Genomic DNA, 14,415 nt, shown 5'->3' with positions numbered 1-14,415 from the left:
GTGACACCTATCTTTGCCTAAAGAAGAGCACGGTCAATACGACGCGACGCGACTCGCACGCGATTCGCACGATCGGATCGACCGACGAAGCTCCTCGCTTTCTGCTCGGCACCGCGGTTGGTAAGCGACTGAGCCTGAAGACCTCGTTGTCTCGTTCTCCTGTCCACAGTCCCGGCTCTTCGCATGTGTTACGCACCGTTACCGCATATTATCGGCTTGGTTGGTCTAAGGGTTGGCCGGTTGCAAGGGTTCCTTTTTCAGGTCATCGCCCTCTCAAAACTCGCATTTGCGACCCCGCATTCAATCATTCTCGTCTCGTTCCCCGAATTCCGTTTTTAAATTTGTCTAGAGGAAACAAAGATATCATATCTAACTGTGTTTAAACACTGGTTCAATATATTAGCGTGTGATACCTCGGAATTTTAACAGATTAACAAAAATTGGCAAAGCAAACATAACAATGTCTGTGATACTCGTAATGTGGTTCGTAGGTGAGAATTGATTTATTAGACAGAGTGTGCGCGCAACTACTTTGTATTCAAAAGCTTATTCTTCTCAAGAACTAAGCGTCCGAAATAAGGAGATTTTTTTATGATTTATAATTATGTGATTATCGTACAACTTCGAGACTATTGAAAATGATAGAAAATCGTAGAAAATTGAAAGCAAATATTTAAGATAATGTGTATTTGTATATTTTGTATGTTAAAAGATCCATATAAGAAGTATTTTATATATTTTATATAACATATAAAATGCGAAACACAGCATCATTCATTCCGCATGCACGTACGGTGCCTTTGAACTACTGAGAGAAATAAGAATAAGAGGATTCATATTTTATACTTGCATCTTTAAGTTTTTCAGGTATTCTTTTTCTAATATATTCTAATATATCAATATGTCATAGTAGCTTTATCTCTGTTTTATGTTTTCTACTTGAGAGAAAAAGCATTAAGAAAGAGGCATGAGGGCGACGTGATCATTAGCCATAAGAATGAAATTAACAACAAAAATCAATTTCTTAAGTTTACCACTTTCTAAACACATATTTCTCTAAAAACATGCATAACTTACAATTAGATAAGTACACGGTAATCCATCAAGGCATTGTGATTGCGCATTGCTATCGCGTGTATTGATCTACGATGTAACAGTGACTCACGCTTCGTTATCATTTTATGCAAACAGTATCGTCTATTCTAACTTCAGTATTATCCACGAAAGGATAGGGATCGAAGCTTGATACAACGCGACACGCACACTCGGAAGTCTGTCAGCTGTGAATCAGTTGTTCTCGAGCGGACGGATATCGCGTGATGTCGCGGCTTTCGATTTTTTTCTAAGACGCATTGTGCCGATACATGAATGCGAGCAATTCTGTTACACCTTGCTGACCTTAAATGGCATGACATATCACGTAAGAATGGAGAATTCCTCTCTGCGTAATTCTTCGATTTCCGTCTCCGCGAACAGAAAATCCGCACGCAAATTGCGAATTCTTTTCTTTTGTTTTTCTTTGTCGAACTTTATGCGAGATGCAAAAGGTATCTCTCCTCGTTTGCTTCGGTTGTCGTCGTTCGGTTGTCAATAATGAGGTTTTGCATTACGGTCCGCGTGATGAATTTCTCTTGCATTTTCTTGCATAATGTTCAAAGGCACCGTGCGTTCATGCGGCATGAATTATCGATGCTGTACGTGTTTTGCATTTTGTACTTTGTACTTCGAACGACGAAAATGCGTAATGGAGACACAAAACGGACGGATCCGTGACGGGAAACAATTTAGAATTTTCTTGAATTCCGTCACAAGGGTTACCGGGTGCTTCTAATTTGCAATCGTTTCTCAAGTTCAATTGGTTATTTAACCCGACTTGGCGCTACACTTATTACCGTCTATTGTCACGGGTCACGTTGATGCGAACGTGTTAAAACACTTGACAAAATTATTGCCGACTCAATAACCGCCAACGACGCTCTATCGTCTGTCCAAAGCTCAGGAAGGATAAATATTGCAGTTTTATTCAATATCAAGAGCGAATCTCTGAATTTAATCGCGAGAATCGTCAGTCGTAATAAATTATTGTGAGTAATAAAAAATCGAAAAATAGTGTTTATTCTCAAGCGATTCTCCATGTGATTGTAATTAATTTTTATATATGAGACTTTATTTTACTTTATGTACAAAATTATATGTAGGATATCTTTCATTTTCATATCAAATTTTACATTTTTAATTTACATTTTTCCTAATTAGTTAATACAGTCGATACTGGATTACAGTATTTAGTTTAGAGCGTTTTGCATCTTCATGCATTTAATTAAATCTGAAAATTCGATATTTATCGATTATTTATCGAGTTCTAGTAATGAAATACTCTGCCACCTTTTCGCTTGTCTGTGCAACTATAGTCTAACAACTTTTTCTATTCGATCGGCAAGTTAGAGCACTGCATTTCGATACTCAAATCGTGTCTCGCAGTTATACCCACTGTTATCGGAGAAAAATGGCGGCGTGGAGTAGTGTTTTGCGTACCACAGCTCGAAAATTGTTAACAAACAACGGTTTTAGAACGGCACTGTCGAAAACAGGTAACTGTCTACCCACATATTCACGAGTGCGTTTCATTGAACAAGTGCTTTTTGTTTCATCGATGTATCATTACCAAAAACCGACAGTGTTTTGTTACGCAACGAGCACACGATGGTCTAGCATATAGACATTAATTTCACTGAGACGTATCTCGGGTCATATGTTTTATATAACGAAATAGCTTGGAATCTGACCGTTCATGAAATAATCGATGAAGCATTAAAAATGTTTGCTTGCGCGTTACTAACTTTGATGGTTATTTTTTCTTTGACGAATTCAGGATCGTAACTACACTGATGCTTGATGCTTAACATATATCCTAATCCCTTCTAACATCGAAGGTTACCAGCTTACCGGTTTGTCTAATATGCAAACGACGCTAATTCAAATAAACAAAAATAAATGCATTTATGTCGTGCGTATTTCCGTTGACGCGAATGATCGCGACGCTGTAGGATCATCCGATTGGATCTTGGATTTCACCGACGTAGCTTTGACAGGATTAAAGTTGCATTGCGATGATTCCAACGAGTTGTCCCGTTGTATTTCTAGAGCAAGTAAGATGTATGTCGGAAGAGCGGACGATGGTCATACAACCTAGCCGCTTCCAGTGGCACATATTGAAGAATTGGCTTCATTTTTACTTCATGCTCGGTGCCATTCCCATAGGCCTCATCATCACTTATGTTAATGTGTTTATCGGTCCTGCCACACTTGAGGAGATCCCGGAGGGTTACATCCCGAAAGAATGGGAGTACCATCAGGTGAGACACCTTTAAGCTTGTTATTGTTTTGCAAGAAGGTTGAAATGTTGGACACGTAGACTATTTAAACTGATCTTTTTATTAATAAATTGACACTTCTTCGTTTCAGCATCCCATTAAGAGATTCTTTCAACGGTACATATTCCCATCGCCACAGCAGGAATATGAAAAGTATCTGCACCACATGTACACCGAATATCAACTTATGAAAGTGCGGAAACTTGAGAAGCAGGTAGAACAGGCGATGGCAGCGAATAAAGATTACAGGAGCAGCAACTACTTCCGAGAGATATATGGTTCCAAGTATCTGTACCAATACAGAGACCTTAATACGTTAAGGCCCTACGAGTTGAAACGAGAAAACCAAGATTGATCATTTCCTTCGCGTTTTCGTTAAGAAAATATCGAGCGGGACGAAGGAACGTTATTCGACGAAGTGCAGATATACGGATCGCAATATACTCCTGCTGCAAAATTAATTTGCCATGTCAAGTCTTTGTCGATAGATGTACCGTACTGTACAGTTATTATATATAGATAAAATAAAATGTTAATTAAAATTTTCCGTAGTAAAAAACATGCATGCCTTTTATAACGTGCGCATAAAGATATTTAGTTATTGATTCTTACTTCTCTGCTACTGACTGTGGAAAAGGGTCAAACATGATCAAATGATTAATTATAAACAAAAAGAGAAATCTCTTTTCTCTGATTAATGTGTGATGAATTGATGTGAAATTAAACTCTGTCGTTTTTTCGTTCGTTCACACGCATATTAGTAAAATGTTGTATTAAGTAAATCGGCGCGGCATCTCTGTCTCAGACGGATATTTTGTTACATTCATGATTGCTACGTTCACTGTCACCATCAAGATGAAATTAGCAGAAGCAGGAAAAATGCAAATTATTTTCCACGTTATAATAACGAGTTTCTCGCAGACGATTCATGATTAACCGCGACTATTAATAGTACCCTTGTGCATCCGGATCAAGCTTAACCGCAGGAACTACAATGATCCAGACGCGTAATCGATATTTGTTTTAATCGGGAATCGGTGTAATTCCGCTTTCACATCCTCTTCACATCCGCGACGCGACGACCGACGGTCGCACACGAAAATCTCTCAGTATAATTGTAATGCGATGTAGCCATCGGTGAATGGTATTTCATCTTGATAATGCGGCATCATAAATCCAGCAAAATCAGACTTGCATCCCGAAACGAGCAGAATCTCGACGCGTCGGAAAGCCAGGAGAACGATTGAATAACGCGCCTACAGAAATGCATCTCCATAACCACTTGATAATCATCGACGACCGTCCCGATCACTTTCACGATCTTAATTCGTTGATCGATCGGAGACCTTGGTCGCGGGATCGAGAGGGTGAACGACTTTTTTATCGCGATTCTGTACCAACTGATTCTTTCTGTCTCGCTGCCATTCATTTTCTTCATGCTGATTGCTGTCATGTCCAGCTGTCTTTGGAGTGTAGCGGACATTTCCGCTTCCTCTTATTTTCTGTAATATTTTTTACATCCTCCTCTCTATGCTGCACAACGTGTATCGTATCGAGTAACATCATTGCGTCATCATCATGATTGTATTATGTACAATCTTCCAGTAACGGGAGATAAGGCGCACGCTGCAAGTATCCTATTTCGGAATCACATATCGCTCGAATAAAAATGAGAAATCTCTCTGATTACCAAATGATTTCCTAACTGTTTATACATAATGCAGCTTGACTGAAAGGTCCAAAAGCGAGATTGACGAGCAACAACGTAATCATGAAACACGTTTCATTCATCTTGCGTTCCATTGTTGTAAATGCATGTTGTTGAGCAGCATTAAGATAGATATGATAAGGAGAAAAAAAACGAGATTTGCTTCTCTGAATGCGTCGGTCCACTTTCTGAATATCACATACGAATCTGACCATTGAATGCAAACGCATCGGATCGGTATTGATGTAGCATTAATTAATATACGTTGTTCATGTCGAATTTCTTTTGCAAAAAGCACCGTGTCCACCTCCTCGCGTGATCCTCTGCATCGACGCGATTATCCTGTCGGCACGTTAACGACACGGTACGATCGTTGGTACCAACGTAACTCGGTAATACAGTGGTCATTGCCAAGGCCGCCTTGCGTACCTTGCGTAATACGTACCCCGTGTATCCGCGTACAAGCGTGCCCATCGCCGTGTCACCGAGCACTCAAACAGGCATAATAATCATCGGGAATTCAGTTACGTCGTGTCTATACATTAACTTTTTCGGCTGCATTTGGTCGCCTCTAAAATGCGCGCACAATTTCAACAAAACCCCTATAATTTCTGTAACAACGTCCGACAATTTTTGACACCCGCATAATTCATCGGCGCCAACCGTGACACCAAAGTACCGCTGGCGCGTTTTTCCGCTTCTGCTTGACACAAACGGATGCTCTTAATAAAGAATTCCGGAAACGGAACAACGACTGGATGCAATCAAAGGATTGCCCGTAATCCTTTAATCTAAATTCTCTGTTTTAAGACATTGGCAGATTTTTAATCTTTCTATACAAGACATGTATCAATTAAAATTTAATTATTGATAAGTAGCGTTATTTCGCGATTTCATCACGAGCAGATCATTGGACGTCAAAGTTGATGTAGGGTTCCTTTTTATAATTGGCGAAAGGAGTAGAGGGAGCGATTAAGCAGCGATGTTACGCGATAGTACCGCATAAGATATCGTTTCACGTTCTGATGTACACCTAACGCGAGATGACACATTTAATAACCGCATTTCGTGGATAATTAAGTAAAACTCGCAATTAAAAAAAACAATTTCATTACCCTCGTCAGTAACTTCGCACGCGCACGCAGTCAGATTCATGATATAACATCGCTTTCCATCTCTTCCGTCTCGTCTTTCTAAATCGACACTCGCTAAGCTAACAACCTCGCTGGACGCTTGACTGACTCTTGGCGAAAGTTTTCACGAATGTTCGGCTACATGGTAGTCTGCACTTTTCAGTTGGCGCAATTCGTTTTATCTGCGAGGTGACTCTGCAACTGTAACGGTCATTTAAAAGTCAGTCGTCGTTTAACTCAGTCAGAAGGAAACCAAACGTAGATCCATCCGAGTCCGAACCAGTCAAATAGAAACGTAAGCATAACATGAAAAAGTGCACGGAACGATATTATCAGATACTATTAGATCTGGTATCATTTAATAAATGCTAAATAGATCTTCACGTACGAGTGTAACATGCGATTTGTGCAACTGTAAACGAATTGATTAGCATTGAGGTAGGACGCTCAGGTGACCACTACGTATTTACTTATGTCAAGTTATTCGTTCGGTTCTCATAGATTTTCCTCTTTCCTTTTTCTCTCCATAGGATCCGATCAGATAATTTAGTCGCTATTAATTAACGCTAGTTGTAATGTGCTAGATCATTAATAAATTATATCATACATATATTTCGGGGTCATAACCCCGAAATAAAATACGATAAAGCTGTCGCAACTATACGTAGCACGGATTACGATGTCGTTGCATCGTCATTAGGCTGTTCGTCAAGCGTGTCAGGAGAAGAATCCTTAAAGTCGCGTAACATCTGCTGGATTCTGTGATATGAGAGCGTGTTTCAGCTCGTGTTGATGGCTCTCGCGATTGAAGCTCGTCTTGAATAAAGTGCGGCGTCGCGTGTCAGAATTTCCAAGCGTTTCGAGAAAATTCAAGAGCAATTATGTACGATATGTACGTACGATTATGTGACTTATCGCGCGGTATTATCACGTTCGCCCCATTATTACATCATAGTTACATAACGATACACAACGAGACTTGATACATCATGATGCATGCTCGTCCTCAGCAAAATGCAGCGTCGTGCACAGAATTTACAAGCGTTTCGAGAAAATTTAGGAAGTACAATTACATGCGACTTAATGTGCTTTAACACGCGATATCATAACGTTTGTTATTACATCGTAACAGAATCATGCATAAGGAGACTTGATACGTCGCGACATCAGGGAGCACTGGCATTTATCCTCTCATGTTCTTTTCTTTTGGAATATTTCTATTGATCGACGAGAATATTTACACAAAAATCGGTTATTAAGCCCGATTACAATTACATGGAAGATGAAACTTGCCGGTCATTACTTGCGTAATCGCGGTGCTTTGACGGTAGAGGACTTAATTTCGGCGCGCATCGGCGCGCAAAGCCTTCATTTACCTATGGTTATTTCATTCGTTTGCATCTTCCCTAGTGAATTATCGCAATTAAGTCAATAAGCAAACGACAATAATACGAATTAATAAAATCGCGCTACGATGTCGGCTCCCGCGATGAGTCCGTATAAAAACACTGACAATTAAATTCTCGTGATAATATCTGGCCATTATATCATTAAAGATCACGTATTATGATTAATATTAAAAGTGATGAAAAATTTAATTAAACGCAAAATGCAGAAATATACAAAATGTAGATACAAGAGACGGATCTACTATCGATTGTGCAAAAAAGAAAAGAAAGTAATAACATAAGTATCAAAATTGATAAGAAAATCTGATGTAAGAATTGTCTGCAAAAGGACACGTAGACGTAAATAATTTTCATATCCCGCGATTCGTGCATCGATTGTGCAATCGAAATGGATGTTATTGAGAAACGTATGCCGATGCAAAAGGCGTACTTTCCTCAATCATTTGGAAATACCCAAAATGTGTTCGGCGATAGTAGAGAAGGTCGCCGCGAATAGGAAACGGAAGTAACCGTGAGGATTGCGGCTCCGGCGATTTGCATAAAAGCCATTTGTCATGGAGATAGTTGCTTTCCGAGTCAAACGGTAGTCCTTGGACGTGTTTCCTGATCGAAACTTTCGTTTGTTCGCATCAAGACCGGCCGAGACCTTCGCATGGAATATTGTTTCACGAAGGGGCTTCGACCCAAGTCCTTTCTAACAATCTCTCTTAATCACGGCGAAGATCTTATTTAAGACCCACTTGTTACAAGAGACACGGGACTTAAAAATAGGAGAATTGCGAAAAAAACGCTGATCTCACTCGATGTATTCGTCGAAGGAGAGTTTGTAATTCGAAATCACCGGGATGGCGTTTTTGGCAGATCTGAAAAATATCACGTTTTATGTACGCAACCTCGCGGTTTTTTCGAGCCGTGTTTCATCGCGACAATAGTCAGGAGAGTATGGTATCATCTAATATTTATTTATCGTGAAAGATAACAATTCATATTGACGTGAGACGAGTTTAACAAATTAACGCTCGCAACAAATTAGCATGTGCAAATTGAATTACACTGCAAAACGGAACAGATACGTGTGGACTAATCTAGAGATCGATCTATGTTACACGAGCTTGCAAGTATTATGATATCCATATATTACTCGGTCTCAAGTATCGAGAAGCAAAAATTAGAGTCATCTAGCCTTGCTACTCGCGCGTATGTAATTACTTATATTAATCATGATTGATTGATGCGAAAAGAGACAATAACTGCGAAGAACTTATAAATTAGTTACTGACGAACAAAACAGTTATAAAGTAAAGAAATCCCGGTTACTATAAAGAAATAAAAGTTTAAATACAAATAGCGATAGTTATATGATATTTTCACTAAAATCTCAATGTGATGTTTCAAATTTAGACCAAAATATTAGCGAGATCTATCATTTATCATGAATATGGATCACTGTTTCGGTTTCTCTGTAATTATTATTTTCTTACTTATCCTAAAAGACTCTTCTTTCCAGGGACAATCTTTTATGCGATCGATTCGCGAATTTGGTCGCATGTGGGTAGATCGTGAATTTCATTAATAAAACAAGCAGCAAGGAAACATGTGACAGAATAAAAATGAAATATGCATGTGTGACCCTCGACACGAGGCCGGGAATATTTCTCTCCCTCTTCTTTATTGCTCCATATTTATATTATCTTCAAACTTATTGTTAGAAATTAGAAGACAAACAAAATCAGAATTTTATCTAATTAAATATTTTAAAAATCTAAATTTAAATTATTTATTTACAAATTAATCATTCCCATTATCCTGCGTAAACTGTTCTATACTATCCTACGACTGTCTCCTTCTCTTAGTAATCTTCTACGATAAACATAGCTTTCACATGTACAATACAATATTACGCAAAATTGGCAGATTTCGCGCAGTGCGTCAATTTGACAATGAGATAGAATCACGACGGATATCCGGTGCTATTTTTAATTTCTGTTTCGCCTATTTCCACGTGCGAGCGCAGCTGCAGGGATACGACGTAAGAAGGATTTTCAGGTCAGTCGAGAGATCTCCTTGGATCGGAAATTGATTTCGAAGGCCTCAGCGATCGTGTAATCCCCGCCGGTGGTCGAAAGGGGCTTAAACCGTAAAGGTACGCATCAAGGAAACCTGCGTAAAGAGACGCGGACACCAATTAAGCAAGTAAATCTGTCGATTAATGATGAACTGAGCTGATACGTTTAATTAGATCGAGTCGATCACAAGTTAATCGTGATTCTTTGAGCGTAAACAAGACTTTTCGCCAAACAATAATTATTGCAGATGCGGAATCACACGTTAGTTTCTATTAGACTCTCATTTTACATTATAATTATATATATATATATTAAATCAAGCTTATGTGTTAAAAATACTTTTATATTTGAGATATAAGCCCCGGAAGAAAGGGCAGAGAATCAAAAGATGAAAATAACGTTTCCGCAGGTCAGGGACAGCGGTAGACGAGAGCACGCCGATAATCGCATTGCTCCTATTGTCATTAACGATGACTTTTTATCGCGAGCGTAGAACTTTGCAATCGCTAAGGAGGTCATGCCTCCCGCTGCGAATGGACATAAATGTGCAGCGCGCGTTAAATCTTTGCTGTTATACCGATCGTGATCGCTTGGATGCTGTGATCATGCGATCGCGTAGGGATAAAGAGTGCATGGAAAAGAGGACCGCCGGCGGTGTCCGTTGCGCTCTAACGCATTCCAAGTTTCCGTCGCAATAAAACGCTGATAAGGATTTAAAAAAAAACGCAATTCGCGTTAATTACGCTAACTCATGATTAATGGACGTGCAAATAATTCACGTATGAAACAAAAATTATGTTTCATTGTCGGTTTCCTTCGCGTTTCTTCTTTATTTCATTCTTGCGACATAATCATCATTTGATTACACATTTCATCAACAATAACACATGCAATGACGTCAATGTTACATTGTAAAACGCAGTGCATGGTTAATATTTTTATAAATGTCTTTTTCACTACGCGTGGGACTGCAAAGAGGTGACTACGCAGAAAAAAAGTAAGTGTAAAATCAAAACTTATATACTCAAAAGAATTTAACAATTTTTAATTTCAACTATAATATCTATACTATCGAATTTCAACTATAATATCGAAAGATCGCGAGGTGACATAGAGAGCTATACGAGTGCGAGAATGGAGCGACTTGTAATATTATAATTTGTCGTCCCGACACAACAATGACATTATTTTTATTGACTCAAAGAGAAATGGGCCATTGGCGAACATCGGGATTGAACTTGTGTTCGGCGTCGAAGATCACTGTCTCTCGCACCTTCAGCGCGGGTCAGAGATGCATGCGGGAAAGAGATCTTGCACCGCAGCCACTGTACGTGGGTTTCTTCTTCGAGCATTGTTGTTAACCAGCCGCGTTGTTTTTTTATCGCAAAAGCGCAACAGACCTACAATCACTTCGAAGTCCGTGCGCCTTGTCGCAGACAATGCAATGGCATCTCTTACGGCACGCGGATCCGCATTGCATCTCACATCAGTGTTGTAAAGAAGAAACTGTTATAGTTATCATTCCCGATGAAGAATCGCAATAGGGTTCAGCTGATTTTTTTTGAGAAAGTTTATTTGAAGATATATTATAATTTAATTTTAATCTGCGTTTTTATAGCTTCCAATGTATATATATATATGTATATAATTTTATTTTGATAAATTCGAATTACTGTTGAATAAATCCTTCGACTTTGCATTAAACCACGAGATCTTTTGTGGCCATTTTACTATGTTCTTGAAAGAGAAATTTATAGTCTCCATGAAAAAAAGATATATTTTTCTCTAGAATGTTTTCTATTAATCTAGTGACAAAGATACTTTGTATAATGTTGTTAATCTAGATTTCTTTGCGGGATCTGTATCCTGAAGAGCTAACTATATCCATATGGTTCATCCGTACATTTTTCGCGGAAAAGTATGTTAACGCGCAAACATGAACTAAGTCTTATTCATTGCCGAGTCAATCAGAATTAACTTATCAGTCATCATCAATAGGATCTAGGTGGTGACGATGCAGAAAAAAGTAATTTCCGCTGGAAAACCCTGTTTTGAGTGACTATACGAAGTACTAGCAATTTCGCACAGATTCTAATCACAAAACCACAAACTTCAGGCTGAAACTGCATATTTTACATTGTTTAAGTAATATTTTAGCTTCTTTACTACATCACGTATGGCGTTGAGTCATTTTAACGCGTATCATTTTAAAGCATCTCAACGTTTTTCTCAACATCCACTATTTTTATTTCTTTTCACAATAAAACGCTTCAAGTCTTATACCTATTATATTAATATTATATATTTGATATGTAATTAAATCTATAATTAATAATTTTTTTATTTATAATTTTTATAATCCTTATGTTTTTCTAACGTTATGTAATATTAAATGTATATAATATAAAAGTATCACATAGAAATTATGAGAATTTAAGTTACTTACTTACTTATGATCTAAAATTGATTTAAATTTCAATCTGAAATATATATATGGATATCTTACTCTCAATATACAAAAATCAGTTTTTTTATCTAAATTTAATTTAAAAATATCCCTAATCAAAAACAGATATACAGGACATTTTTTGATAAAGTAGAATCAATTCAAATTTATCAAATCAAATTTCAAAAATATTCCTGCTGTTCCTTCGCAATAGCGCATAGATACTTCATTAAATTTTTCGTTAAAGCGATATAAATTCATTATTGAACTAAGTTAATTTTTTCAAGTCTAAGTTGAAGATAGTGATCAGACATTTCTATTTATTTCTCGTGAGGGCACCTCGGATGGCCACGACTTAGAAGGGCGCCTCGCGAGAATAGCGTCGAGCGTTTCGAGAGAGCTCTCTAGCTGCCTTTGCCGCGACGCTATAAATGCGAAGGCGCAGACGAAAATCGTTTCAGTGTCGAGCACGAAAAAAGCCGCAGCGGTGTGCACGTCGACGGTAACCAGCTTCTCGACACGCACAACGCGATCAGTCTCCCACGTGCATCCATTCGCGGATCTGCATTTCCCACTACAAATAAAAGAATCTCGCGATGTGACGGGGGTAATTTCGCGCAAATTTATTATTTCGCAAAACGCGGCCGCGGATATTGTATATAACACATAAATGCATCTCTGACAACCAGTGTTTTTCGCTGCAAAAACTCGGACTTCCGACAGATTTGCCCACTCGTGTCTCCTCACGCGAGTGATTACAAATCGGTCCGAGCTGCAATTGTCATCGGGCAATCTTCTCCAGGCAGTTACCATTAATTTGCATTAATCTGTGCAGCTAAAACGCTCGCGAATTATAGTGAGTAAACAGCGAATAGATTTTACATCGCCACTAGACTTCTTGGGATGAGTTAAGCGGTGCAGATACTCTCAGATTCTTCGTTTCCACCGAGATGGAAGAGGGACGACGCAAAGATCGTGCGAGATATTAGAGAGAAATATCTCTTTGCTCATTGCCGATAGTGCGACTGATAATTACAAGGTATTTACACTCACTGAGACTTATCCTCCGATATTTGAATTGATTGCCTTCCTTCAAAATTACATACGTAGTTAGCTAAATTAAATTGATTACGTTAAATGTTAAAATCAGCTAGTAAAAACGGAAAGTAACATACGTGTACATTTGATTGCGAGGGAGAACTTACACCAATCAATGTAGATGAAATGTATGTTTCCAATTAACGTCAATCATATTTTTTCATGATATTTCTTATCATCGACTCTCTCGTCATTCTTATATGCAGTAGGTACATGAATTATATAAATTAATAATTATCGAGACATTTTTCGATATATCGAAACGGACATGCCACATGAAAAATAACTTTGACGTAGGAATTCTTCGCCCACACGAAATCGCTCGTGTGTGCCAATTGCGAATCGTACTTGGTTGGTAAAAATAGCGGTTGAAGTTTATAAACAAATGAAATGCGTACATTATCAGTCACACGTGACTGATAGGTATATGCATGGTACACATTGTGCAGTTGGAAATTGCTTGAACGCAAGCGCTCATGTGTTCCAAATCGGCTGACATAAATATATAGATTTCGGTTTCAATAATTAACATGATAATAAATAATAAATAAAAGATAAAATAAAGCAATGATAAATTGTTATTAATAACTAACTAATTTGCTTCAACAATGTCGAGAAATCAAATTGTTGCAATAATGATGATCATCTATCTACAGTCGTTGCACTCATCAACGTTTGCGTTTATTAAATTTTATTGACAAAACGAACTTTAACCGAATTAATTATGAATCTACTTGAAAAGAGACACAATACGTGAATTTAATTACATTTGCGATGTGCTAATTATTGACGCGTGTTGCATTTTTCGTTGCATGCTTCATTTCGTTCTGCATGTTATTGACCTATCGGGGTGTTCGGAATTACGGATTGCATCTGGCGAAGAGCGGAGAGGAGAAGATGGCAGCGAGAGCTTGACGCACATTGTATATCGGTTGTTTGTGATTCTCAAATATATCTGTTTTTTTGCGTTTGACGAATGTGGTTCATTGCCATCCAGAGCATCCCGAGGGTGATATCGAAGCCAATAGTAAAGCATACTATAATGTCTTTATCTCGAGATTACCATTATACGCGCATTCCTAAAATCGCGAATTGGAACATTTATATATAATTCAAAAGAAATAAAAATAAAATCTCAACCGAATAAAAGTGTACACATATGAGTCATTATGTTGAGAATA

General features: G+C 38.2%; 2 protein-coding genes across 4 annotated transcripts in view; both read left to right on the top strand.

Annotated features, from left to right (window-relative positions):
• LOC105284914 (facilitated trehalose transporter Tret1-2 homolog) overlaps nt 1–14,415 on the top strand; it is a 30,212-nt gene that overhangs the window by 11,038 nt on the left and 4,759 nt on the right. Inside the window, exon 1 of one of the 3 annotated variants that reach the window (XM_011348757.3) lies at nt 12,066–13,175. The exons of the other annotated variants lie outside the window; for them this stretch is intronic. The gene's annotated coding sequence lies outside the window, so the exon portion shown is untranslated. Of the gene's footprint in view, nt 1–12,065; nt 13,176–14,415 lie in introns of those variants that run through there. 3 annotated transcript variants of the gene reach the window in all.
• LOC105284912 (NADH dehydrogenase [ubiquinone] 1 beta subcomplex subunit 5, mitochondrial) lies at nt 2,439–3,919 on the top strand. Its single transcript, XM_011348756.3, has 3 exons — nt 2,439–2,591; nt 3,145–3,356; nt 3,466–3,919. The coding sequence occupies exons 1-3, from the start codon at nt 2,507–2,509 to the stop codon at nt 3,727–3,729; spliced, it is 561 nt and encodes a 186-aa protein (XP_011347058.2). The 5' UTR covers nt 2,439–2,506; the 3' UTR covers nt 3,730–3,919.

This window comes from Ooceraea biroi, chromosome 5, assembly GCF_003672135.1.
Source record: "Ooceraea biroi isolate clonal line C1 chromosome 5, Obir_v5.4, whole genome shotgun sequence".
Lineage (NCBI taxonomy): Eukaryota > Metazoa > Arthropoda > Insecta > Hymenoptera > Formicidae > Ooceraea > Ooceraea biroi.
Note: the sequence above shows the minus strand (reverse complement) of the source record. Positions and strands in the feature narration are given on the sequence as shown.

Bases quoted from the DNA above. Each gene is read 5' to 3' on its own strand.
- LOC105284912 (XM_011348756.3), top strand. From the start codon at position 2,507: ATGGCGGCGTGGAGTAGTGTTTTGCGTACCACAGCTCGAAAATTGTTA. The intron at 2,592-3,144 runs GTAACTGTCTAC...TTGTATTTCTAG, and splicing joins AACGGCACTGTCGAAAACAG to AGCAAGTAAGATGTATGTCG. The intron at 3,357-3,465 runs GTGAGACACCTT...TCTTCGTTTCAG, and splicing joins AAGAATGGGAGTACCATCAG to CATCCCATTAAGAGATTCTT.